The sequence below is a fragment of the Chiloscyllium plagiosum genome, unplaced genomic scaffold, assembly GCF_037043375.1.
Source record: "Chiloscyllium plagiosum isolate Xiang-an unplaced genomic scaffold, Cpla_swu_hap1 HiC_scaffold_20, whole genome shotgun sequence".
Classification (NCBI taxonomy): Eukaryota; Metazoa; Chordata; class Chondrichthyes; order Orectolobiformes; family Hemiscylliidae; genus Chiloscyllium; species Chiloscyllium plagiosum.
Genome location: NW_028270158.1, coordinates 16,347,431 through 16,372,135, shown reverse-complemented (window position 1 = coordinate 16,372,135; position 24,705 = coordinate 16,347,431). Strand labels below are relative to the sequence as shown.

At 42.9% G+C, this 24,705-nt stretch overlaps 1 protein-coding gene across 2 annotated transcripts in view; it reads right to left on the bottom strand.

Annotated features, from left to right (window-relative positions):
- Positions 1-10,601: 10,601 nt before the first annotated feature.
- The window catches only part of LOC122560826 (uncharacterized), a 422,053-nt gene continuing 407,949 nt past the window's right edge, over positions 10,602-24,705 (bottom strand). For both annotated transcript variants that reach the window (XM_043711961.2, XM_043711962.2), the window contains 2 exons: positions 22,740-22,791; positions 10,602-14,883 (listed from right to left, as the gene is read on the bottom strand). In XM_043711961.2, coding sequence (XP_043567896.2) covers positions 14,733-14,883; positions 22,740-22,791 — 203 coding nt within the window. In that variant the 3' untranslated portion in view covers positions 10,602-14,732. The remainder of the gene's footprint in view (positions 14,884-22,739; positions 22,792-24,705) is intronic.

Below are 24,705 nucleotides of genomic sequence, written 5' to 3'. Positions count from 1 at the left end.
TCAGAGAATTCCTACAGTGTGGAAGCATTGAGTCCACACTGCCCCTCCGAAGAGCATCCCATCCAGATCCATTCCTCCCATCCTATCCCTGTAACCCTGCATTTCCCATGACCAATCCACCTGCCCTGCACATTTTTGGATGGTGGGAGGAAACTGGCGCATTCGGATGACATCCACGCAGACACGGGGAGAATGTGCAAACTCCAAACAGGCAGTTGCCCGAGGCTGGAATTAAACCTGGGTCCCTGGCGCTGTGAGGCAGCAATGCTGACCACTGTGCCACCGTGCCACTCAGTTACATATGGGGCGGGTGGTGGTTGCAGGAAGACATGAGTGTGGCATTGGTGTGGCATCACACCCCTTTCGCTGTTTACCCAATGGCAAGTCTCGAGGAGTTTGACATCTTCCTGGATGCTCCTCCTCCACTTTGGACACTGTTGGGCCAGTGATTCCCAGGTGTCTGTGGGAATGCCACACTTTGCCAGTGAGGTCTTGAGGGTATCACTGAAACACTTCCTCTGTCCCATCTGGGGCTCACCTGCTGTTTCGGAGCAGGGAGTAGAGACCTGCTTGGGGAGTCTCATGCCAGTCATAGGGAATGACACTTGGTTAATGCTTTAGACCTCCAGTTAAATGCACATTGTGGTTAAGTATATTGTTGCTGTTTACTAATTATATTTAATGTCACTTTCTCTCATGAATTTTTCCCTTGCTTTTATATCCCTATAAATAGTGTTGTTTTTTAAAATGAATTATTTATTGACATTCAATACAAATTACAGTGAAAAGTGTGTACCATTGCTGTACATAGGCACCCTGCGCATTAACTTAAAATAAAAAGTGTCCGACTTTTCCTTCTCCGCTGTTACAGCCCCGCTCTGGGCTACACCAGGCCACGCCATGCTGCCAAGTGTGTCTTCTCCAGGCTTCCCAGCCGGACACAACTGCAGGAAGAGTCTGGTTCCTTGTATGGAAGTGACTTGTTATCAAAATGAACCAGAGGTTTTATTTCCAATTCCAGCTGTTGCTAAGTTTTCAAGTATCAGTCGGGTAGTTGGACAACTGCTTATTACTTCCTTTTTAGAAAGATGGTTCTCTTACCAATGGATTATGGGCCACTCAATAAAAATGCATTAGCAGAAATATTTTACTAAAATTATCAGCTGCTAATTTCAGCGTAATTGATTCACTATGTCTAGGAAATGTAATTTGCTTTTACAAAATTGTTGATTACTTACAGTGTGGAAACAGGCCCTTTGGCCCAACAAGTCCACAACGACCCTCCAAGACCCATTCCCCTACATTTACCCTTCACCTAACACTACAGGCAGTTTAGCATGGCCAATTCACCTAACCTGCACATTTTTGGATTGTGGGAGAAAGCCCAGACAGACATGGGGAGAATGTGCAAATGCCACACAGACAGTTGCCTGAGATGGGAATTGAACCTAGGTCTGCTGGCACTGTAAGGCAGCAGTGCTAACCACTGTGCCACCATAACAATATCATATGTTCACACTCCATCTTTTGGGATTTAAACCTTATTGTGTTTTTGACCAAGAAATGTTCGCTGCCTTTCAAATGTTTCATAGTGGGTCCATTTCTTACAAATACATTTTCCACCAGAGGCAAAAAAAGATATTTTAAAAATGTTAGCTGCTCACTGCAAATTTCTCCTGATTGGCGCAGGAAAATATGACTGTGATTGGCAGGTGGTGTAAGGATCTGCTTGAGATGAGATGCTGTCCAGGGTCGAGCAGCCCAAGAATGGCCATTTGGGCAACAACTGCAAAGCAGGATCCAATTGGGCAGCTTTGAGGAGAGTGGAGCTCTGGAGCAAATGGAATGTTGGTACTCACTGATTTGGTAACGTTCTCCAGAGGCTGCTCATGCACAAAAACAGCAGCTTGTCAACTCAAGGTAGCCTGAGCCCCAGCCACTGGCTTGAACCAGTTCAAACCGGGTCAGCTCAGAACAAGGGAAATGATATAAGGTATAAATCCTTATTTGGTGGAAGAGTAATGAGGTAATGCTGACAGCGTCTTTGGGCCAGACCCTATAATGAAAAGGCACAGGCTCACCAACGAGAGGTAAGACACCACCGTTTGGGAAGATAAGGGAAAAGGATAAAAATGAAAGATTTTGGGCATTCCTGCAGTGAGGACTCTAGAGATCAACCCTCACCAAAGTGAAGAACCCTAAATTTGGAGATTACACTGAGTACCTGAGCAATCACCTGGCTTGTGTGAGCTCCTATTCTGGGGTATTAGCCTATTTTTCTTCTGTGACTGATCTGGGAATGTCTGAGAAATCTGGTGGGCGCGCGCATGGATTTTAGTCTTGCATCAACTGCATCTCTGCTTTTAACCCTTTCTTAACCAAATAATGTGAATTGTTTGTCTGTTTTAGCTAACCAATAAAGTTGTTGTTTGTTGATAGAGACACGACTCTTTTCGCTGAGCCAATATCTATCATCGAGGGCGGTAACTGGGCAACAGTAGTCTGTATAGCTCAGTTGGTTGGCTAGCTGGTTTACAATAGAAAATGATGCCAAAAGTGTGGGTTCAATTCCAACACCAGTTGAGATTACCGTGAAGGCACCTCCCCTCACCTGAAGTCTGGTGAAGCTCAGGTTAGAGTCATCTCTCTCAAATGAGAGAGTAATCCTCTGGTCTGGTAAGATGATGGTGATTTTTGACTTTCTGCCAGGTGTTGAGTTTGTTATGAAGATGTGGGTGTACTGTACCTTTAAGAAGGTTAAAAGCTAGCAGAACTACCTGACATCACCAAGTGTTATGAACAAGATACAATATAACCTTTTGGTCCAGCAGCTAATGTAACTGGTTGCCTGGAGACAAAAAACAAATTTGAATTAGGCCAATCAGTTTAAATTATACTCTGAAAAATACCAACTCCAATTCAGTTTGAATTGAGTATATTGCCCATAATAAAAGCCAATGACACAATCCAATGCTTGGGGGTATAAGACCAGGGAAAATTTGAACAGCTAGGAGAGAACTGCTACGCCACCAGCACATGCAGACTACTCAGAGAATAGCTGTCTTAAAGTTACTTTTATCAATCAGTGACCTGTGAGACAGAAATCCCTAAGAAGAAGACAGAGGAAGATACAAAGAGAAAATTCGACAGCTGGCTGGTTTTGAAATTTGAATTTTTGGTAAATCTGAATCAGGGATTTTATCAGACCAGTATTGTAGAAGGGAAAGGTAAAAGATAGGTTAGAGGAAGGAGTTGTAAATAGTTGTTAGTTAATTATTCTCTGTTATACTTTAAGAAATAAAGTTAATTTTGCTTGAAATAGTGATCTTTGGGATAGTTCTTGGCCCCTCAAATTTTCACAGATTACTGCATGGGATGAATCTTTTCTGTGTTGCTGGTTTAAATTAAGCAGGAGGGTTTATATATATAAAACTCTGCCACATTTTGATGAGAAAGATATTGAAGCCTTCTTTATTTCATTTGAAAAATTGGCTAGGCAGATGGAGTGGTCTGAGGATTTGTGGGTAATGCTAGTTCAGACTAAACTGGGAGGCAGAACTAGTGAGATATTTGCCGCACAGTCATATGAGGGGTCAGGGGATTATGGAGAGGTTAAACAGACCATTTTAAGTGCTTATGAATTGGTACCAGAAGCATATAGACAGCGGTTCAGAAACACAAAGAAGGAACCAGGCCAGACTTACATTGAGTTTGAAAGACTTAAACATAATCAATTTGATTGATGAGTGTGCGCTTTGAAAATAGATAGGTCCTTTGAGCCTCGAGAGATTATTCTGCTGGAGGAGTTTAAAACTCACTTCGAGAGATGGTAAGAATTCACATGGAGAAACAGAAAGTTCAGGCAGTGAAAAAGGCAACAGAATTAGCAGATGAGCACATGTTGGTGCATAAGATAAGCTTCCGACCAGAATTTTGTTCTGTAAGGAATAGAACTTAAGATAAGGGGACATCCTACACTATGAAACCAAGAGTAGAGAGCACTGGTAAGAATTTACCACCGGATAAATAGGAAGCCCAAGAGGGTGGACAGGAGGTGAAAGGCCTCAGGTGTTTCCACTGGGGTAAACTGGGAGACATAAAGTCACAATGCTGGTCATTAAAGAAAGGCACTATGGGAAAAGATGTGATAAAAGGAGCTAAGCCAGTGGCATTAGTTAAGGTAGTAAAGGAGACCACAAGAAGAGCTGAGGAGCTGCAGGAGAGCGCAGACCCTATGCACTGGCTGGGTATGGAGTTAGTATCTGATCTCTAAGAATTTGCCTCTGTGGGTCAAGCTTACTCAGAAAGAACAGGGGGAGGAGGACAAGAAGTTATAATTTTGAGCGATACAGAACCTAACCAGTCGCTGATAGTAAGGGATGAGCGAATATGCACTCTTTCTGATTTGTTACCCGAAAGTGTGGTAATTTGTGGGATAAATGGGCAGAAATTTATCATTTCTCTACCTAAGATCAGGTTGGAGTGCCAACTCAAGACTGGGGAAGTTGCAGTGGGAGTGATTGACAGAGTGTCAGTTCCAGGAATTCAGTTTGTTCTTGGGAATTATTTGGCAGGATCCAAGGGGGGACTAACACCCTTTATAGTGGAGAAGCCCAAGGAAGACCAAGAAACTGAGGAGTTAAAACAGAAATATCCTGGTATTTTCCCAGACTGTGTAGTAACAAGATCTCACTATCATAAGTCACAGCATGAAGTGAAAAGTAAAGAGAAAGGTGAAGGAGTTGAGGTTCAGTTAGTGGATACCCTGTTTGATGTAATGGTGCAGGAAAATCCTGAACAGGCAGAGGGCCAGACAGAAGTGTTTATTCCTGAAAGGCTAAGGGATTTGCAACAGAAAGACAAGATGATAAAATATATATATGTGGATGTGTACTCTGTAAAGGAGGTAGAGAATATTACGGAGGGTTATTATCTGAAAGATAGAATCCTAAGACAGAAATGGAGACCACATCAGGTTAGTGCAGAGGAGAAATGGACTGAAGTGCACCAGATTGTGTTCCCGATAGCATGCAGACAGGAAGTCATAGAGTCATAGAGATGTACAGCATGGACACAGACCCTTCGGTCCAACCCGTCCATGCCGACCAGATATCCCAACCCAATCTAGTCCCACCTGCTAGCACCCGGCCCTTATCCCCCCAAACCCTTCCTATTCATATACCCATCCAGACGCCTTTTAAATGTTGCAATTGTACCAGCCTCCACCACATCCTCTGGCAGCTCATTCCATACACATTCCACCCTCTGCGTGAAAAAGTTGCCCCTTAGGTCTCTTTTATATCTTTCCCCTCTCACTCTAAACCTATGCCCTCTAGTTCTGGACTCCCCGATCCCAGGAAAAAGACTTTGGTTATTTACCCTATCCATGCCCCTCATAATTTTATAAATCTCTATAAGGTCACCCCTCAGCCTCTGACGCTCCAGGGAAAACAGCCCCAGCCTGTTCAGCCTCTCCCTGTCGCTCAGATTGTCCAACCCTGGCAACATCCTTGTAGATCTTATCTGAACCCTTTCAAGTTTCACAACATCTTTCTGATAGGAAGGAGATCAGAATTGCATGCAATATTTCAACACTGGCCTAACCACTGTCCTGTACAGCCGCAACATGACCTCCACACTGCTGTACTCAATACTCTGACCAATAAAGGAAAGCATACCAAATGCCTTCTTCACTATCCTATCTACCTGCGACTCCACTTTCAAGGAGCTATGAACCTGCACTCCAAGGTCTCTTTGTTCAGCTACACTCCCTAGGACCTTACCATTAAGTGTATAAGTCCTGCTAAGATTTGCTTTCCCAAAATGCAGCACCTTGCATTTATCTGAATTAAACTCCATCTGCCACTTCTCAGCCCATTGGCCCATCTGGTCTAGATCCTGTTGTAATCTGAGGTAACCCTCTTCGCTGCCCACTACACCTCCAATTTTGGTGTCATCTGCAAACTTACTAACTGTACCTCTTATGCTCACATCCAAATCTTTTAGTTAAATGACCCATCAATCTTCTTTGCTACTTCTTCAAAAAACTCATTCAAGTTTGTGAGACATGATTTCCCATGCACAAAGCCATGTTGACTATTCTGAATCAGTCCTTGCCTTTCCAAATACATGTACACCCTGTCCCTCAGGATTCCCTCCAACAACTTGCCCACCACCGAGGTCAGGCTCACCGGTCTATTGTTCCCTGGCTTGTCTTTACCGCCCTTCTTAAACAGTGGCACCACGTTTGCCAACATCCAGTGTTCCGGCACCTCACCTGTGACTATCGATGATACAAATATCTCAGCAAGAGGCCCAGCAATCACTTCTCTATCTTCCCACAGGGTTCTCAGGTACACCTGATCAGGTCCTGGGGATTTATCCACTTTTTACCATTTCAAGACATCCAGCACTTCCTCCTCTGTAATCTGGACATTTTGCAAGATGTCACCATCTATTTCCCTACAGTCTATATCTTCCATATCCTTTTCCACAATAAATACTGATGCAAAATATTCATTTAGTATCTCCCCCATTTTCTGTGGCTCCACACAAAGGCCGCCTTGCTGATTTTTGAGGGGCCCTATTCTCTCCCTTAGTTACCCTTTTATCCTTAATATATTTGTAAAAATCTTTTGGATTCTCCTTAATTCTATTTACCAAAACTATCTCATGTCCCCGTTTTGCCCTCCTGATTTCCCTCTTAATTATATTCCTACTTTCTTTATACTCTTCTAAGGATTCACTCAATCTATCCTGTCTATACCTTGCATATGCTTCCTTCTTTTTCTTAACCAAACCCTCAATTTCTTTAGTCATCCAGCATTCCCTATACCTACCAGCCTTCCCTTTCACCCTGACAGGAATATGCTTTCTCTGGATTCTTGTTAACTCATTTCTGAAGGCTTCCCATTTTCCAGCCATCCCTTTACCTGTGAGCATCTGCCTCCAATCAGCTTTCGAAAGTTCTTGCCTAATACCGTCAAAATTGATCTTTCTCCAATTTAGAACTTCAAATTTTAGATCTGATCTATCCTTTTCCATTACTATTTTAAAACAAATATAATTATGGTCGCTGGCCCCAAAGTGCTCCCCCACTGACACCTCAGTCACCTGCCCTGCCTTATTTCCAAGAGTAGGTCAAGTTTTGCACCTTCTCTAGCAGGTACATCCACATACTGAATCAGAAAATTGTCTTGTACACACTTAAGAAATTCCTCTCCATCTAAACCTTTAACACTATGGCAGTCCCAGTCGATGTTTGGAAAGTTAAAATCCCCTACTATAACTACCCTATTATTCTTAAAGTGTTATGGGTAGCACATGAAATACCTGTAGGAGGTCACCTCGGGGAACGAAAGACTCAGGCTAAGGTAGAAAAACATTTTTATTGGCCTTGAATGCACAAAGATGTGGTTAACATTTGTCAAATGTGCCATACGTTCCAAATGGTAGGTAAGCCACAGCTGGTAATAAAACCAGCGCTTTTGTTGCCAATTCCTGCATTTGAAGAACTTTTCATATGGGTTATAATTGATTGTGTAGGTGCCCCCCCCGAACTAAAAGTGGGAACCAATACTTGTTAACCATAAAATGGATGTGTCTTCCAGATTTTCGGAGGCAATTCCATTACAGAGTACCAAGGTAAAAAGGATAGTAGAGGAGTTCATAGCTTTCTTCACACGGTATGGGCTACTCTGAGAGATTCAGTTTGACCAAGGGTCAAATTTTATTGCTAGGCTGTGGATAGCTTAGGTGTACAGCAGGTTAAACCCAGTGTGTATTATCCTGAATCCCAGGGAGCTTTCAAAAGGTGGCATCAGACCTTGAAGACCATGTTGAGAGCATACTGTCAGGATCACCTGAATGATTGGGATAAAGGTATCCCATTCGTATTGTTTGCCATTCATGATGCCCCAAATTAATCTACTCAGTTCATTCCCTTTTGAGTTCATACTCGGGCATGAAGTGAGAGGTCCTTTGAAATTAATTAAAGAAAAATTGACAGGATCAAAGTTGGAGATCTCACACTTAGATGATGTACCGGAGGTGAGGGAGAGATTAAATTGAGTAGGTGAGTTAGCTAAACTCACAGTGTAGAGTGAGGCAGTTGGCAGATAAAAGCTCTGAGACTCGCACGTCTTCCCAAAGGGATGACATGTTAGTACGGTTACCAATGGTAGGAGATCCCTTCAATGCCAGGTTTAGTGGTCCCTATCAACTATCTAGTAAAGATGCCAGATAGAAAAAAAAGGTATCAGGTATGTTATGTGAACATGTTGAAACCGTATTATAACAGAGAGAAAGAAATGGAGAAACAGGTGTTAACTACTGCCCCACAGAGTGAGGAATCAAATCCAGATGATGTGGATTTTGATGTGCCTCAAAATAGATTAAAAAATGAAGAAGTCCTTGAGGAGTGGGATAGATTAGTACACTATCTGTCTCAGGAGCATAGAATGCAGTTGAAAGAGATGTTACTGCAGTATAAGGACATATGTAAGAATCAGATGGGGAGGACTAATGTTATTGTACATGATGTAGACTTAGGGAATAATGCTCTGATAAGACAACACCCCTATTGGCTTAATCCTTTTAAAGCCAGACAGGTCCAGATGGAAGTGGAGGCCATGCTTGACGAGGACATTATCGAACTGAGCCAGAACGAGTGGAGTTCGTTGATCGTCTTAGTTCCCAAACGGGACACAACGATTCTGAGTGGATTATCGGAAGGTCAACACCATTACAAAATCGGGCTCATATCCAATTCCTAGATTGGAAGACTATATCGAGAAAGTCAGACAAACCAGTTACATCACCAAGTTGGACTTAATGTGTGGTTACTAGCAGGTACCTTTAGCAGAGATGGCGAAAGAAGTTTCTGCAATTGTAACCCCAAATGGGCTATACCATTTTAAAGTGATGCTCTTTGGAATGAAGAACTCACCCATCGCATTCCAAAGACTCACGAATAGAGTTGTTAGCTGGGTTAACATTTGGACTTTGTAGTGATCTTTATTAAATGCTGGAAAGATCACATGGTACAATTGGCAGAGCTCTTTGAATGACTATGAGAAGCAAAACTGGTAATAAATTTAAATAAAACTGAATTCGCGAAAGCAGAGGGCGATGCTCTTGGGACATAACATCGGTCATGGAAGATTGACCAGTCTTGATTCTTAGCACCATTAACCGATTTGCTGAAGAAGAACAAAGTTTTGGTGGACAGAACCATGCCAGGAGGCATTTGACCATTTGAAATCAGTATTAACCAGCAAACCAGCTTTAGCTACACCAAACCTTTCAAGTCCCCAGCGAGGCTAGTGACATAGGAGTTGGAGCTGTAGTCCTGCAGGAAGATGAGGATGGATTGAACTGCCAGTTGGTTACTTTTCGAAGAAGATCAACATCCCCCAGAGGAAATACTCCACGATTGAAAAGGAACTATTGAGTTTGGTACTGGCCTTACAACATGTTAATGTGTACGTCACGAACAATGTGTCGGAGACGGTTGTGTACATGGATCACAATCCGCTTACATTCTCAGAGCACTTTAAAGACAAGAATATGAGAGTATTTCTTTGGAGTCTTATGTTACAGACTTTTAGTTTAAAAATCGTACATGTTGCAGGTTGTAAGAATGTAATCGTAGATCCATTATCGTGCACTTAACTGATAAAGTTCAGATGAGATTTGTATTTATACACACACACACACACACACACACACACGTGTATGGGAAGAAGTTAAGGTGAACTTAGATTAATGTTTCCTGTATGTCAGGATAATGTGTTTAAAGAATAGAAAAAATGAAGCTATCTTTTCATTATGATGGTTCATTTTAAGGGGGGAGGTGTTATGAAGATGTGGGTGTACTGTACCTTTAAGAAAGTTCAAAACTAGCAGAACTACCTGACATCACCAAGTGTTCTGAATAAGATACAATGTAACCTTTTGGTCCAGCAGCTAGTGTAGCTGGTTGCCTGGCGAGAAAAACAAATTTGAATTAGGCCAAATAGTTTAAATTATACCCTGAAAAATACCAAACTCCAATCCAGTTTGAATTGAGTATATTGGCAATGTTAAAAGCCTAATGACACAATCCGATGCTTTGGGGGTATAAGACCAGGGAAACATTGAACAGCTGGGGGAGAACTGCCACGCCACCAGCATGTAGAGACTGCCTTTAGTTCTCCTAAAGGTATCTTTATCGATCTGTGACCTGTGAAGCATAATCCCTAAGAAGAAAAGACAGAGGAAGATACAAAGAGTAAATTCGACAGCAGGCTGGTTTTGAAATTTGAATGTTTGGTAAATCTGAATCAGGGATTTTATCGGACCAGTATTGTAGAAGGGAAAGGTAAAAGATAGGTTAGAGAAAGGAGTTGTAAATAGGTGTTAGTTAGTTATTCTCTGTTATACTTTAAGAACTAAAATTGTTAATTTTACTTAAAATAGTGCTCTTTGGGATAGTTCTTGACCTCTCGACTTTTCGCGGATTACTGCACGGGATAAAGTTTTTCTGTATTGCTGGTTTAAATTAAGCAGGAGGGTTTACCCCGTGTTGTAACAAGTTTAAGAAACAATAAAGACGCCTTAACTAGCAGACAGAATTTTATTTTGATCATAAAATGAACATATAAAATTTAATTTTTTTTTTGGATTTTTACCCCCATAAAATGTAAGAGAAAAGTTTAAATTTTTGATAAATATGGAGTGTAAGTAAAAGATTACCTTATGTGCAAACAGTGATTTAACCACAGACTTTTGCTTTGATAAACGTAAGAGAGTTAAAACAAAGCTTTATTCTAGGCAAAGTGGAGAAGTTTTCATTTCGGACAGTATGGAACATGCGAATCGCAGTAAAGGTCTAGATATTACAAGATCTTCTCTGTCCGCGCTGTCCCCATCCTGGACGTTAAAGTGGGTCCCCATCCCCCCTTGGATAGTGCCCACAGAGAAAAAGCAGATTTATCACAAACATTACCTTAACAGCAATTGGCAAAGTAATACATTTGATAAACAGCAAAGTACCCTGTTGGGTTTGTTTGAGCCAACAATTCTTTTCTTAAAAATAAAGATTTCAAATGACTTTTGCTGACACTCAGGGCAGAAACCACTGTGTAAAACCTAAAAAGTTTAATTAAAATAAACATTAAAAAAAAGATACAAATGAATTTTCAATTAAGTCACTGAACATAACCCTGGTTCTAAATGTAGGGTGGCCTTGTTAAAGAAAGAAACTCCCACTCGCAGTGTAACTTGGTAAATTAAAATATCTAAAAACGTCAAACGGACAAATAGAATATTTCAGTGTTTGAAGGCAGTGACATCTCCAGAGTTTTTCCATTTCATTTCCAATTCCATTTAAATGTGAGGATAAAAGACAGAGCAGTGTTTCTTTTTTGCATCTATGTATGTCACTTTATAAGGTGCATTTATCCCTGTTTGAATTCACAATTTAAGGCTGTTTGCAGGGTCCAGTGGGAAGAGGTGAGGATAATGCTGCTGTACTGTAACTTACTGACTTCAATAAGACCGTCCGCAATGTAGGAAAAGGTCCTGTAGATGTCAGTGTTGCAGGTCCAAAGAGCTAACTATTGCCAGTATTGCCTTCAGTTCACAAATGATGCAGAGCTTGAGGGTGTTCATGAATACAGCTACAGGTTTCCAACACACAGTTAAACAGAAGCAGCTCCTGACTACACAATGCTCATCATTCAGAGATACCCAGGTTTATGCTTAACATACAGAATTTGGAAAGGTATCCCAACCTACAATGACACAACTGTGTTGAATGTCTGCACAACCACCCAAAGCCATTGGATTTTGGATAGCCCAGGAAACATAATTGCTTCTGTGTGGGTGCATTACAAAATTGGGCTTCAGACTATTGTTTTGTCATTTTGGGCAGAGCTGCATGGATCAAACATCATCCAAAAAATAGGAAGGCAAGGGGGGTGGGGGTGGGTCTGGTGGGATGCTCTTTGGAGGGGCAGTGTGGACTCGATGGGCTGAATGGCCTGCTTTCCACACTGTAGGGATTCTGTGATCTGGAGATGGGAAACCCATCAAAAAATGGAGATTGTTTAAACAGAAAGGTTAAATCTCGAGAGACAATGTTGCTTCGTCAAGAGAAGATCACTTTTGTTTGAATTAATCACTGACTTTCAGGCCTTTCTTTACTGGATTCAATGTATTTTCATAGTTTGATTTGTTCATATGTTCCTCTTTCTGAATTCTTTCACGGTATCTGGGTATTCCCCTCCTTAATTGCCTCAGGAAACCATCTCCTTGAATCACCCTGGTCTCCATGTTAACGGGACAAAGTGCCGTTAGGAAAGGATTTCCGGGATGTTGACACACCTACCCCTCCCCCACACCTCATATATTTCTCCTGGTGCATAAGAATGGTTCCCAATAGAGTGAAACATCATTGTACATCAACAAGCACACAATATACAGGCAAGAACGTAATGGAGATGGGAGCAATACCTCACAATTAATCGACTCAATGGCTATCAAATATTTCCTCCCTGCCTGTCTGACAATTATAGATCAAACATTTCAGAATGAACAAGTATCTTCTTGTAAAACGTCACTCACCATCGTGTGTTTAAAAAAATGTGGAGCTTCTTCCTCCAATGCAATGAAATCATTTTCTTTAATTGAGCTTAGTGATACTTTCATTTTACCAATGACTGAATTAAGTCATCCTTATCAACCTGTCGGCTAGGCCACACAGAGGTGGAGGTGTGACTCACTTGCAGTTTCAAGTGGTTATCTCTGTGGTTAATTGCCCTCAGGTATATCAAGCGCCTGTTGAAATACAGGTGTAGAAAAATAATTAGCTAAAAATTACAGTTTTTTAAAAACTTTTTTCCATTTTGGAGTGTGGAAAGCCTCTCAAAACTGAACTGTATGTGGTTACTACTCACAACATCAACTTGACAAAGCATTCCAAACAGATTGCTTCCAACTGCGCCTCTCTCAACCTCTCCAACCTTTTCAAGAGTAAGGAATCTCATCAGAACACATGAAGACACACTGTGCACAATGAACTGGAATGAACACTCCCAGGGGTTTGCCTATCTGCCTGCTTACAAGTAAGAACTACGACCGGCAGTAAGGGCTGGACAGTATGAGGGGCCATCGATGGTCTCTTGTATGACTTGAATGTGGATACGTTCATTCACCTTGTGGGAGATCTAAGACCAGAGGGCATCATCTCAGAAAAAGGGAAGAGATGAGGAATTTCTTCCCTCAGAGGGTCGTGAGTCTGTGGAATTAATTACCACAGAAGGTTGTAGAGGCTGAACAATTGACCATATTTGAAGATGGAACAGATTTTTAATCAGTGAGGTTGTAAGGAAAAGCAGGAAAGTGGAGTTGAGGATTATAAGACGATCTCATTGAATGGTGGAGTGGACTCAATGGGCTGAATGGCCGACATCACCTCCTATGTCTTATACATTGTTTTTAACCGCTCTTTCATTGGATGTGGGTGTCACTGATAGGGTCTGTGGCCCATCCCCAACTGTGTTTGAGATGACCCTTGAATGCCAGGCCTCAGTCGAGATCAGTCCTCACTATAATCTGTTGACCTTTCAGTCAGAGGTCCCTCTCCTTTACATTAAGCATGCTGGAAATCAGAAACTGGGAGCTGTTTCCCTTTAAAAGGCTGACATTGTAATGTGTAAGATACTGTGGATATGGCTGAAATAAGGGTCTTTCACTAATGCACTCGCATTATTATAAGCACAGGTTTCCGCTTGGGAACAGGTTATGGAATCCTGTTTTGGGGTCACTTTAGGGTCAAACGGTCCACTTTTCCACAGCAGGGAGGGGGCCTTATATGTAAATGACTTCAGCAAGCTGGCTGTTTCAGCAGGCTGTCTGTAACAATTACCCCATCAACACCCACTCTGTGAGATCGCTTGGGCGACTCAGCGATGACCAAGTGACTCTGCAATCCCTCCCAGTGAAAAGACACTGTTCAAAAGCTGCAGCGTTTCAGGAGCTCAGGACATTGTGGAATGGAGAGTACAATTCTATTCCTAAACCAGTCTTCAAACGGTAACGTAAAGGTGGGGAATACACCAGGGGAAGCCCACAGAGGGGGCATGAAAGGAAGGCAGAGAGAAGTGGCTGATGGAGTGAATGAGTTAGAAAGAGACAGAAAGAGAAAAAGTGAGTACGAGGAGAAAGGTGAATCAAAAGGTGGCAGTTTACAAGAAGAGCACTATTTTTTTTAAGGTAGTAATAAATCAGAGAGCTCAAGGTGAGGCTTTGTCTTGCTCTGTGAGCTTCAGTGCTGTACAAGACACTAACCTAACAGACTCGATCATGATGCTGCATACTCCATTGTGCAATACTGCAGCTGAGCAACACCCATGTAAGCACAGACTTACCATCTCTCGGCACACCAGCTTTATGTTTTAAACTCTCCCTTGCTATTGACAGAATGAAATACAGAGAACATCATGATGACATGTAACCTCTTATCGGAATTACAATTCTCTTTCAATAACCACCCTCCATCAAAAATTTCCACCCCCCCCAACCCCATCCCGTTAAACAACCTACAAAGAAACTCTCAAACCCCACTGCCTTCCTTTAAAGCAGAAAATACTTTTTTTCTCTCTCTCCAGTTCTATCTGAAATATGAAAACTGTACAATGCAGAGGAGATGTTGAAAGCACAGTTTATTCTTGGCCGGCAGGAGTGGGCTCTCAGAGATTGTTCTCCACATCTTCTTTGACGGCTAGATTGTTCCCTTTCGGCAACCCCTTGCTGATCCCATTGCTTTCGTTCAATCGTCGCACTCTGTAGGTCTCGTAATGGATCTTGTGTGTGACATCTTTCAGATCCTGGAGGTGTGACCTTTAAAGAGGTGCAAGGGGGAACAACAAAAGTCAGCCATCAACGAAGAAAGAAAGCAGCAGGAATCTCCACCGATCTGTTACCCAAACAGGGATCTTATACAACATTCGCCACACCAATGCAATCCGCAATCTGCACCAAACCCAAGCACTCAACACTGAACAAGAGGTCATCTCCCTGCACAGGTTTAACAGAAGGGGGTGTGCACAAGGGACTGAAGAGGCTTATTAGGGCAAACACAGAGGCTGGACATAGTACGAGTCAAGGACATACTCTCAGGATAAGGGGGCTGATCATGTAGAACTGAGATGGAGAGAAATTACTTCATTCAGAGGGTTGTGTATTTTCAGAATGCTATATTTCTGAGTGTTGAGAAGTCTCCAGTGTTGGAAATACTTAAGGTCAAGGGCTACTGGGAGCAGGAGGGAAAGTGGAATTGAGGCTCAAGATCGTGCATGTTGTACTGAATGGAGGCCATTCAGTCTACTCCTGCTCCAATTTCTTGCGTTCTAGCCCCTTACTCATTTCTGAGGGAGTGGGTCTGGGTGGGGTGCTCTTCAGAGGGTTAGTGCGGGCTTGATGGGCTGAACAGCCTGCTTTCGCACTGTAGGGATTCTGTCACTCTGTGCTATGAATAATCCTGAAGACTGGCCAAGTTTGAACTAGGCAATCACTCAGAGCCTGCCTGTTTGGTGAAACAGCTGATGACAAATTCTTATCCTGGGCTTGGATTTGGAAGATGTATTTAAATCCGTTTTAACAGCCCATAGTGAGAAATACGTGTTATTTGTGTGAAAACAAACAGTAAGCTGCTGATGTCATGGTTTTTTTTACATTGGCTAACCCACCTAATCTGCACATCCCTGGACACTCTGGGCAATTTATCTTGGCCAATCCACCCTAACCTGTACAACTTTGGACAGTGGGAGGAAACCAGAGCACCCGAATGGGACCCGCACAGACACAGGGAGAATGTGCAAACTCCACATTCTCCCTGTGGTGTGACCTTTAAAGAGGTGCAAGGGGGAACAACAAAAGTCAGCCATCAACGAAGAAAGAAAGCAGCAGGAATCTCCACCGATCTGAGATAAGGAAACCAGTGAAATTGACGTTGATGCTATGTGTTTGGAGGGTCCGAAGCCAGAAGATGAGGCGTCCTTCCTCCAATTGTTGAGTGGCTTGGATTTGGCGATGGAGGCGGCCCAGGACTTGCATGTCCTTGGTGGAGTGGGAGGGGGAGTTGAAGTGCTTGGCTACAGGGTGGTGGAGTTGTTTGGTGCATAGGTCCTAGAGATGTTCTCTGAAACGTTCCGCAAGTTGGTGTCCTGTCTCCCCAATGTAGAGGAGACCACATCAGGAGCAATGGACACAGTAGATGAGATGTTTGGATGTTTTATACTGTTCTACCATAACCTTCTTGATCTTGTGTTCTATGCCTCAATTAGCAAAGGCAAGTATGATATTTTACCACCATTTTATTCCTCTGCCTTGCTACTTTCAGGGATATGAGGATAAGCACAGCAAGATCCCTCTGATCTCATGTACTCTCAGGGGGCCTGCCATTCACAATGTAATCCCTTGCCTTGTTAGTCCTTCCCAAGTAGTTGGAAGTGGGTACAGCTTTATGTTTTGAGACCATTTCTGCTCAGTGTGTTCGTCAATGACTTGGATGTAGGGAATGATGTCTAAATGTGGAACACCAAGAGGCACAGTAAATGATGGGCTGTACGGTGGCTCAGTGGTTAACACTGCTGCCTCACATAACCAGGGACCCAGGTTCCATTCCACTCTCGGGTGACTATCTGTGGGAGCCGCACGTTCTCCACGTGTCAGCGTGGGTTCCCCCCCAGTCCTCCGGTTTCCTCCCACAATCCAAAGATGTGCAGGTTAGGTGGATTGGCCATGCTAAGTTGCCCCATAGTGTTCTCAGATGTGTAGAATAGATGCATTAGTCAGGGGTAAATATAGGATAATAAGGTAGGAGGACTGGGTTTGGGTGGGTTACTCTTCAGAGGGGCAGTGTGGACTTGTTGGGCCGAAGGGCCTGTTTCCACACTTTAGGGATTCTATGAATCCAGCAGAGTCTAAGTAACCCTCAGAACTCAAGTGGTAGCTGCAAGCTGGCGATGACTGATTGTTGAAACAAAAATGGTGATGGAATTCAACATTAGCAAAAGTGACGTGGTTTATTGCGTTTAAAAAAATCATATTTCTGTATTGAACCACTGGGTAGTTGAGAACTTGAGTACTGCTGAAAGAAATTACACGTTTTGTCAAAGTTTTTTGTCTTGCCATCATCAGAATATTTGCAAACAAAATCAATGTTAAAGAGGAACAGCATTACGATACTGTATATTGTGAATGGGAGAAGATCTGGGTTAGTGGAGGAGTTTAGGGTTCAGGACCTTAAGAGACTAGAATAGTCAGTAAGTTTGCAGATGACACCAAAATTGGAGGTGTAGTGGACAGTGAAAAATTACAATGGAACCTTGATCAGATGGGCCAATGGGCTAAAGAGTGACAGATGGAGTTTAATTTAGATAAATGTGAGGTACTGCATTTTGGAAAGGCAAATCAGGGCAAGACTTATACACTTAATGGTAAGGTCCTGGTGAGTGTTGCTGAACAAAGAGACCTTGGTGTGCAGGTTCATAGTTCTTTGAAGATGAGGTCCCAAGTAGATAGGATAGTGAAGGAGATACTTGGTACACTTGCCTTTATTGGTCAACGCTTGAGTATCGGAGTTGGGAGGTCATGTTGCAGCTGTACAGGACATTGGGTTAGGCTATGTTTGGAATATTGCATTCAATAGGAAAGATGTTGTTAAACTTGAAAGAGTGCAGAAAAGATTTACAAGGATGTTGCCAGAGTTAGAGGGTTTGAGCTACAGGGAGAGGCTGAATAGGCTGAAACTATTTTCCCTGGAGCGTTGGAGGTTGAGGGGTGACCTTGTAGACATTTACAAAATCATGAAGGGCATGGATAAGGTAAATAGCCAAGGTCCTTTCCCCAGGGTAGGGGAGTCCAAAACTAGACGGTGTAAGTGTAAGGTGACAGGGGAAAGATTTAAAAGGGACCTAAGGGCCAACATTTTCACGCAGAGGGTGGTGCGTGTATGGAATGAGCTGCCAGAGGAAGTGGTGGAGGCTGTTAGAACAATAACGTTTAAAAGGCATCTGGATGGGTATATGAACAGGAAGGGTTTAGAGGGACATGGGTCAAATGCTGGCAAATGGGACTAGATTAATTTAGGATATCTGGTCAGTATGGACAAGTTGGACTGAAAGGCCTGTTTCTGTGCTGAACATCTCTATGAGTCTATGACACTAAAAAGGTAATTACAAATCAATAAGTCATAAAGAAAGCCAACAGAATAATGGGCTTTATGTCAAGTGGCATAGTGTCCAAAATTGAACCTTAATGTCAAATATTGAAATAGAAACCTAAGGAAAGATCTGAAAGATTGAGTTTGTTTTTATTGAAACGGATCAGGGGATTTGGTGAGTTAATCTGAGCTGTTCAAAACGATGAGGGGATAGGACAGAGTTGGTGGACAGACCATCACTGAGGGAGAGTAAGGACTGGAGATAGGGGGCTTAATGTGGGGCAATAACTTTACATGGAGAGCGCGAACTGCAATGTCAGGGTTTGTGATTGAAGCAGAGACTGTGTCAACATCCAAAAGGGGAAGGAAGGAGCATGGGAACAGACACATGAAATAAGGGCCAGTGTTAACACTGGAGGGTGAACAACAACACAGACTGTTTGGAAAGGTCTATATTTGTGTGAAATGCTATGTACAGAGACCTCGGCACCTTTTTTACTGCTTCTGTTAGAGAGAATCGACCTCGGACATCTACATGTCTAAATTTGGATTTTTCTGCCCCAGGGCAGGACTACAGACTCACAAGGAAACCGTGCCTGCTCTCAGAATGCAAACTGTATGAGTTCACCAATAGACCCCAGTCTCCTGGAGTCAGATAGACAACCCTGCTATTATCGACGCATTTGTAGACAGGTTATAACCTGGGCCAACAGCAACCATTCGTCATCATTACCTCTGCACCGGACACATTCCAGCAGTAACACCTGCATTGTGTCTGTAAGCAATGGAATTAAAATGAGCATTTGTAATGCATTTGGAACTGCTCTGTGGTGTTCCTTTCATTGTTGTGTTAATAAATCAATGGACTTAATTCTCAGTGGTAAAGGGAAGATCGTGTTGTAGGTGCAGGTTAAAGGGGATTTGTTAGCTCAGTTGGTTGGACAGCTAGTTTAATAAAACGACGGGATGCCAATAGCATGGGTTCAATTCCTGCACTGGCTGAAATTACCATGAAGGACTCACCTTCTCAAACCCTTTTCCCTCACCTCTGAGGCATCATGATCCTTATGCTAAACCACCACTAGTCCTCTCTCTCTCTCTCTAAAGAGAAAGCAGCCCCATGCTCTGGTAAGATTATGGTGTCCTGACCTTTATACTGAGGAGGAGAAATGGAGTGGATATGCCATACATAGTCCTTTGGCAATGATGTGGATGAAGTACCGTGCAGGGAAGATTGGAAGACAAGGAGTTGAGACTTTTAGAAACTGGGTTTCAAAGCAGGTTATGAGTGACAGAGGTCAGGGGAGGCTTGTCAGAATGACTTTGTGGATATTTACAGCACAGAAGGTAGCCACTCGGCCCATCATGTCTGTGCCAGTCAGCAAGGATCTGAGTACACTATTCTCCAGCTTGTGGACAAGACCCGGAGGCTATGGCAATGCAAGTGAATGTCTAAATACCGCTTTACTGTTAGGAGAGTTTCTGACTCAACCTGTCAATTCAACCTAATATTAAAGAACTAATCCTCTAACAGCAGTGAAGTGAACTTTAATAAGGCATTCGACAAGGTCCCAAATGGCAGGCTGATCAAAAAAGTCAAAGCCCAAGGGATACAGGGTAATGTGTCCAGTTGGATCCAAAGCTGGCTTAGTAGCAGGACCCAAAGGGTAATGGTCAATGGCTGCTTTTGGAATGGAAACCTATTTCAAGTGGTGCACCACAGGGCTCGGTGTTGGGATCCCTGCTGTTCGCTTTATACATTAACGATTTGGCCTTGAACAGGGGAGGGCACAATTAGAAACTTTGCAGGTAACACAGAAGTTGACTGTGTAGTAGATAGTGGAGAGGTAGCTGTAAGCTCCAAACTGCTACAGATGGGTTGGTGGAGGGGGCCGGCAAATGGCAGATGGAGTTCAACTCTGCTAAGTGTGAGGTAATGTATTTAGGGAAGTCAAACAGTAAAAGGGAATACAGAACAAATGGGAATATACCAACAGGGGTAGATGAAGTGAGAGATCCAGGTGTACAAGTCCCTAAAGGTAGATAAGGTTGTAAAGGAGGAATATGGAATGCTCTCCTTCATTGACAGAGACACAGAATATCCAAGTAGGGGTATAATGATGAAACTGCATAAGACACAGGTGAGACCACAACTGAAGTAGTGTGTGCAGTTCTGGTCACCACCTTACAGGAAGGAGTTGCTCCTGAGAGGATGCAGAGAAGATTAACTAGAACATTGCCAGGGCTGGAGAATTGTAGCTACAAGGAGAGATGGGAGAAGTTGGGGTTGTTTTCCTTGAATGGAGAACACTGAAGGGTGACATCACTGAGGTATATATAGTTGTCAGGGGTAGAGATGGAGCCGATAGGAGGAAGTTGTTTCCTTTGGCAGAGACTTCAAAAAGCAGGGGCCATCGAGTCAAGCTAAGTGGCAGAAATATTACAGGGGACGTGAGGAAAAACGTTTTTATACAGAGGGTGGTAAGCGTCTGGAATTCACTGCCTGAGTTGGTGTCGGAGGCAGAGACCCGAAACTCTTAAAAAGTACCCAGATGCGCACCTTAAGTGCTATAAGCTACTGGGCCACGTGCAAGAAGATGGGATTAGAAAGGCATTTGGTAAGTAGGTATGGATAAGACGGGATGAATGCCCTTTCTGTGTTGTATCATTTCTACGATTAACAGCATTGGAGCATTCCAGCCCCTGTGTATGTTCCATCCATCTTGCCGGTTTCTGTTTGACAGTAATATTGGTTGGTTGTGAGTCAGGTATCGTTAATACGTTTCTCCACACGCTGATAATAATGGAAATGGTCCATTTTTAATATGTGCATGTGTCTGGTGGTTTCAGGTCTAAATTTACATCCAGCGAATGATTTGCAAATGATGCATTTAATTGCACGTGTAATAAAAGTAAACCTCAGTTTACAAAATGTTTTCTGTGGCAAGACATCAAGTAAATGTTAATTAATTACGTACCTTTTTATTAAATTTTTGATGAGTTTGTGTCATACAAAATCTGGCCTTTTGATATTATTATGACAGACAGCCATGGCAAAAGAAATTTGATATCCCAAGACCCGGGGGAATAAAGTACTTAAAACATCACTGACAACATCCAGATGCACTCCTTTCAGGGAGATCAAATCCATCTGTTTGAAAATTTGCCACTAAAAAAAAATGCAAGTGAATAGGATTTTCCTTTATTAAAATGTGTGGAAAAGTGCACAGGCATTAATTACACCAACACAGGCCAGGCTGCAATATCCACAATTATGAAGTGAACAGTAAAATTAACAGCTTGCCTTGAAGTTCTGTGTGCATCAGAAAGCAACTTAAAACAAAAATTAACAACAGACTGCTTCAGGAAGGGAGCACAGGGCCAAAGCTGGAGAAAAAAAGCTCTGGAATTGCTGGAAAACTGGGGCACCACACATTTTACTAACTGAGGCACAAGTGGGATCATTGAAGGGAATGGAATGTGGTAGAGAAATTGCTGTAGATATCAACGGTAAAAGGGCAAAGCCACTATAGTCAAGATTAGAGTGGTGCTGGAAAAGCACAGCAGGTCAGGCAGCACCCGAGAAGCAGGAAAATCAACGTTTTGGGCAAAAGCCCTTCAGGAATGAAAGGCTTTTGCCCAAAACGTTGATTTTCCTGCTCCTTGGATGCTGCCTGACCTGCTGTGCTTTTCCAACACCACTCTAATCTCCAGCATCTGCAGCACCCACTTCCGCCTAAAGTCGCCATGGCCCGACCAGCTGCTTTCTCATTACAGAGAGATAATTGTGATGATTCAACCTGAGGGTCACCACATCTCAGGTCAGGGGAGAGGTTGGGAAGGAGAATTCTTCATGGTAACATTCAAATCTTCTATTGAATGTTATTTAAAGTATACCCGTTTCATGTCAGAAAGCTGTCTGCGACTGTGAAAAACATAATCCACTGATAATCGCAAATCCGGTGGGAGCAAATAAGGAGAAAATACAGCTTTCGTAATCGCATAATTAATTGAGGAAAGGAAGATTTGTGAAAGGGAGGGAAATATACACGATGGATGATGCATAGCTATTGCGGGAGGTACAGCTAACACAAAGGACAACATGAATTAGTAGGGATGGAAAGAATAATGGGAGGTACTGGATCCACAGGAAGGTGGAGAGGTGCAGAATGGGGTGGGGGGTGGTGATGGTTATGCATGGGGTACACATACACCCTCCACAGTGGGTCTCTGACAGGCACAGGTTGCCTGTATAGGACATAGCATCTCCAGGCTGGCCACATTCTGCCTACAGGCAGACTGTTGGCCCAATGCTAATGAGAGGACGAGGTCCTGTCCTGGCCTCACTGAGGTCTCAGTTTGGCATTCTTTATATTTTTGCTTTTTGCTGTTCAAACAACTGGTCTCACGCACTCTCACCCAATGACAGGTCATCTAGATTTTGTCAAGATTGGAGATCAACTTTGACCTATACAGATGCTGTTGCACAACACAGAATGGTTTGGCCTCATGGACTGGAGGATCCTCTTACCTGATCAGCAGATCCCTTAGATTTGCAAATTCACAGTGTGCACCGTTTTCAACTGGAAGAGGCAAAGAGACCAAATCAGCAAGAGAATCAATATAATTACCATCAGGTTTCATAGCAGAATGCTTCAATTAAATGACATCCAAACTATCCTCCTTTGGATTGATAATAATAATGATTAAACTGCAAGAGCATTTCCATTCTGCGAGTTCATATTGCTCTCGTTCAATGGGCGAAGGATAAAGATCCTGATGTCATTTAATCTTCTAAATTATATAGTCTGGGAACTCAGGTACCAGTGTTCCTGCAAACATGTTATTATAAAGGAGTACTGCTGATAAAAGCCAATACTCAAGTTCTGTACAGTACTGCCAAACGACTAATTATAAACAAAAAGCTAAACTCTATATTCCCTTCGGGAGAGAGGTGAAGTGTTCTTCATATTTACAGTTTGAATCAGAAACTTGTGAATTAGACACAAAGAAAGACTCAGATTAAGTGTACACTGGCTACTCAATTTTCTGGCTCCTCAGTTAAAGTGTTCGAGCTGAAATACATCGACACAGAGCATGCATACAAAGAGTACCTTTCTTGGTGACAGCCCTTAAAAGGAAACAAGTTTAATAAACACAGAGGAGGGAGGGAGAGATCTGGTTCTAACAGGGCTTCACACTGTATCTGCTTGTATGTACAGAAGCATGCACAAGGAAGGTAAAGGTGTGAGCCCAATGCATTGTGTCCTCTCAACTAATGAATGAATGACACATTGAGGACCTACTTTCACTTGTCACCAAGTTGGCATTCCTGTCTTTCTCTAATTTAACAATGGGAACGGCAGTAATAGCTCTTCTCAGTCACATGTATAAGATACCTGACCAGCAAACCTTAAATCTCCCATGTAAAAGGTTTATCTTTGCAACTGTTGAAAAACCCATCTCCACAGACTCTCAGAGCTGAACGGAACAAGACCAGAGGACGGTGGCCTGAGGAGCTACTTTCGGAGATTAAACGTGAATGAGTCCTCTGCTGTTGTCATTGTCCCATTGTCTTCCCCGGAATGTCAGAGGCTGAGGGGTGACCTTATCAAGGTTTATAAAATCATAAGGTGCATGGATAGGGTAAATAGATAAGGTGTTTCCCCTGGGTTAGGGAAGTCTAGAACTGGAGGTCATAGATTTAGAGTGAGAAGGAAAAGATTTAAAACGGACCTAAGGGGCATCTTTTTCATGCAGAGGGTGGTGCGTGTATGGAATGAGTTTCCAGAGGAAGTAGTGGAGGCTGGTACAATCACAACATTTAAAAGGCATCTGGATTGGGACATGAACAGGAAGGGTTTGGAGGGCCAAGTGCTGGCAAATGGGACTAGATTAATTTACGATATCTGGTCAGCATGGACGAGTTGGACCGAAAGGTCTGTTTCTGTGCTGTAGATCTCTATGACTATATAATTCAGAACTGGGAGTTAGTTTAGCTCAGCTGGTCAGTTTGTAATGCAAAGTAACACCAACAGCGTGGGTTCAATTCCTGCACCAGCTGAGGTGATCGTGAAGGACTTTCCTTCCCAACCCCTCCCTCAGCTTAAACCACCTTCCTCCCCCCAACACCCCCACCCTGCCCTCCCACCCCCGAACACCCCCACTCTGCTCTCCCACCCCCCAACACCCCCACCCTGCCCTCCCACCCCCCCAACACCCCCACCCTGCCCTCTCACCCCAGTCATCTCCCTGCAATGAGGCAGCAGCCCTGTGATCTGGGAAGACACTTGTGACTTTGCCTTCACTAATTCAGAACTAGCAGAGGTTTGTTGGTCAGATGTTAGCCAATTAGATTGGTCTTTGCTTTTGCCAACTCGACTGAAAGGAAAACATCAGTTTGCTTTAGAGTCATAGAGTCATATAGCGAGCAAACAGACCCATTTGGCCACTCAATGCCAACCAGTTTCCAAACTAAACCAGTCCCATTTGCCTGT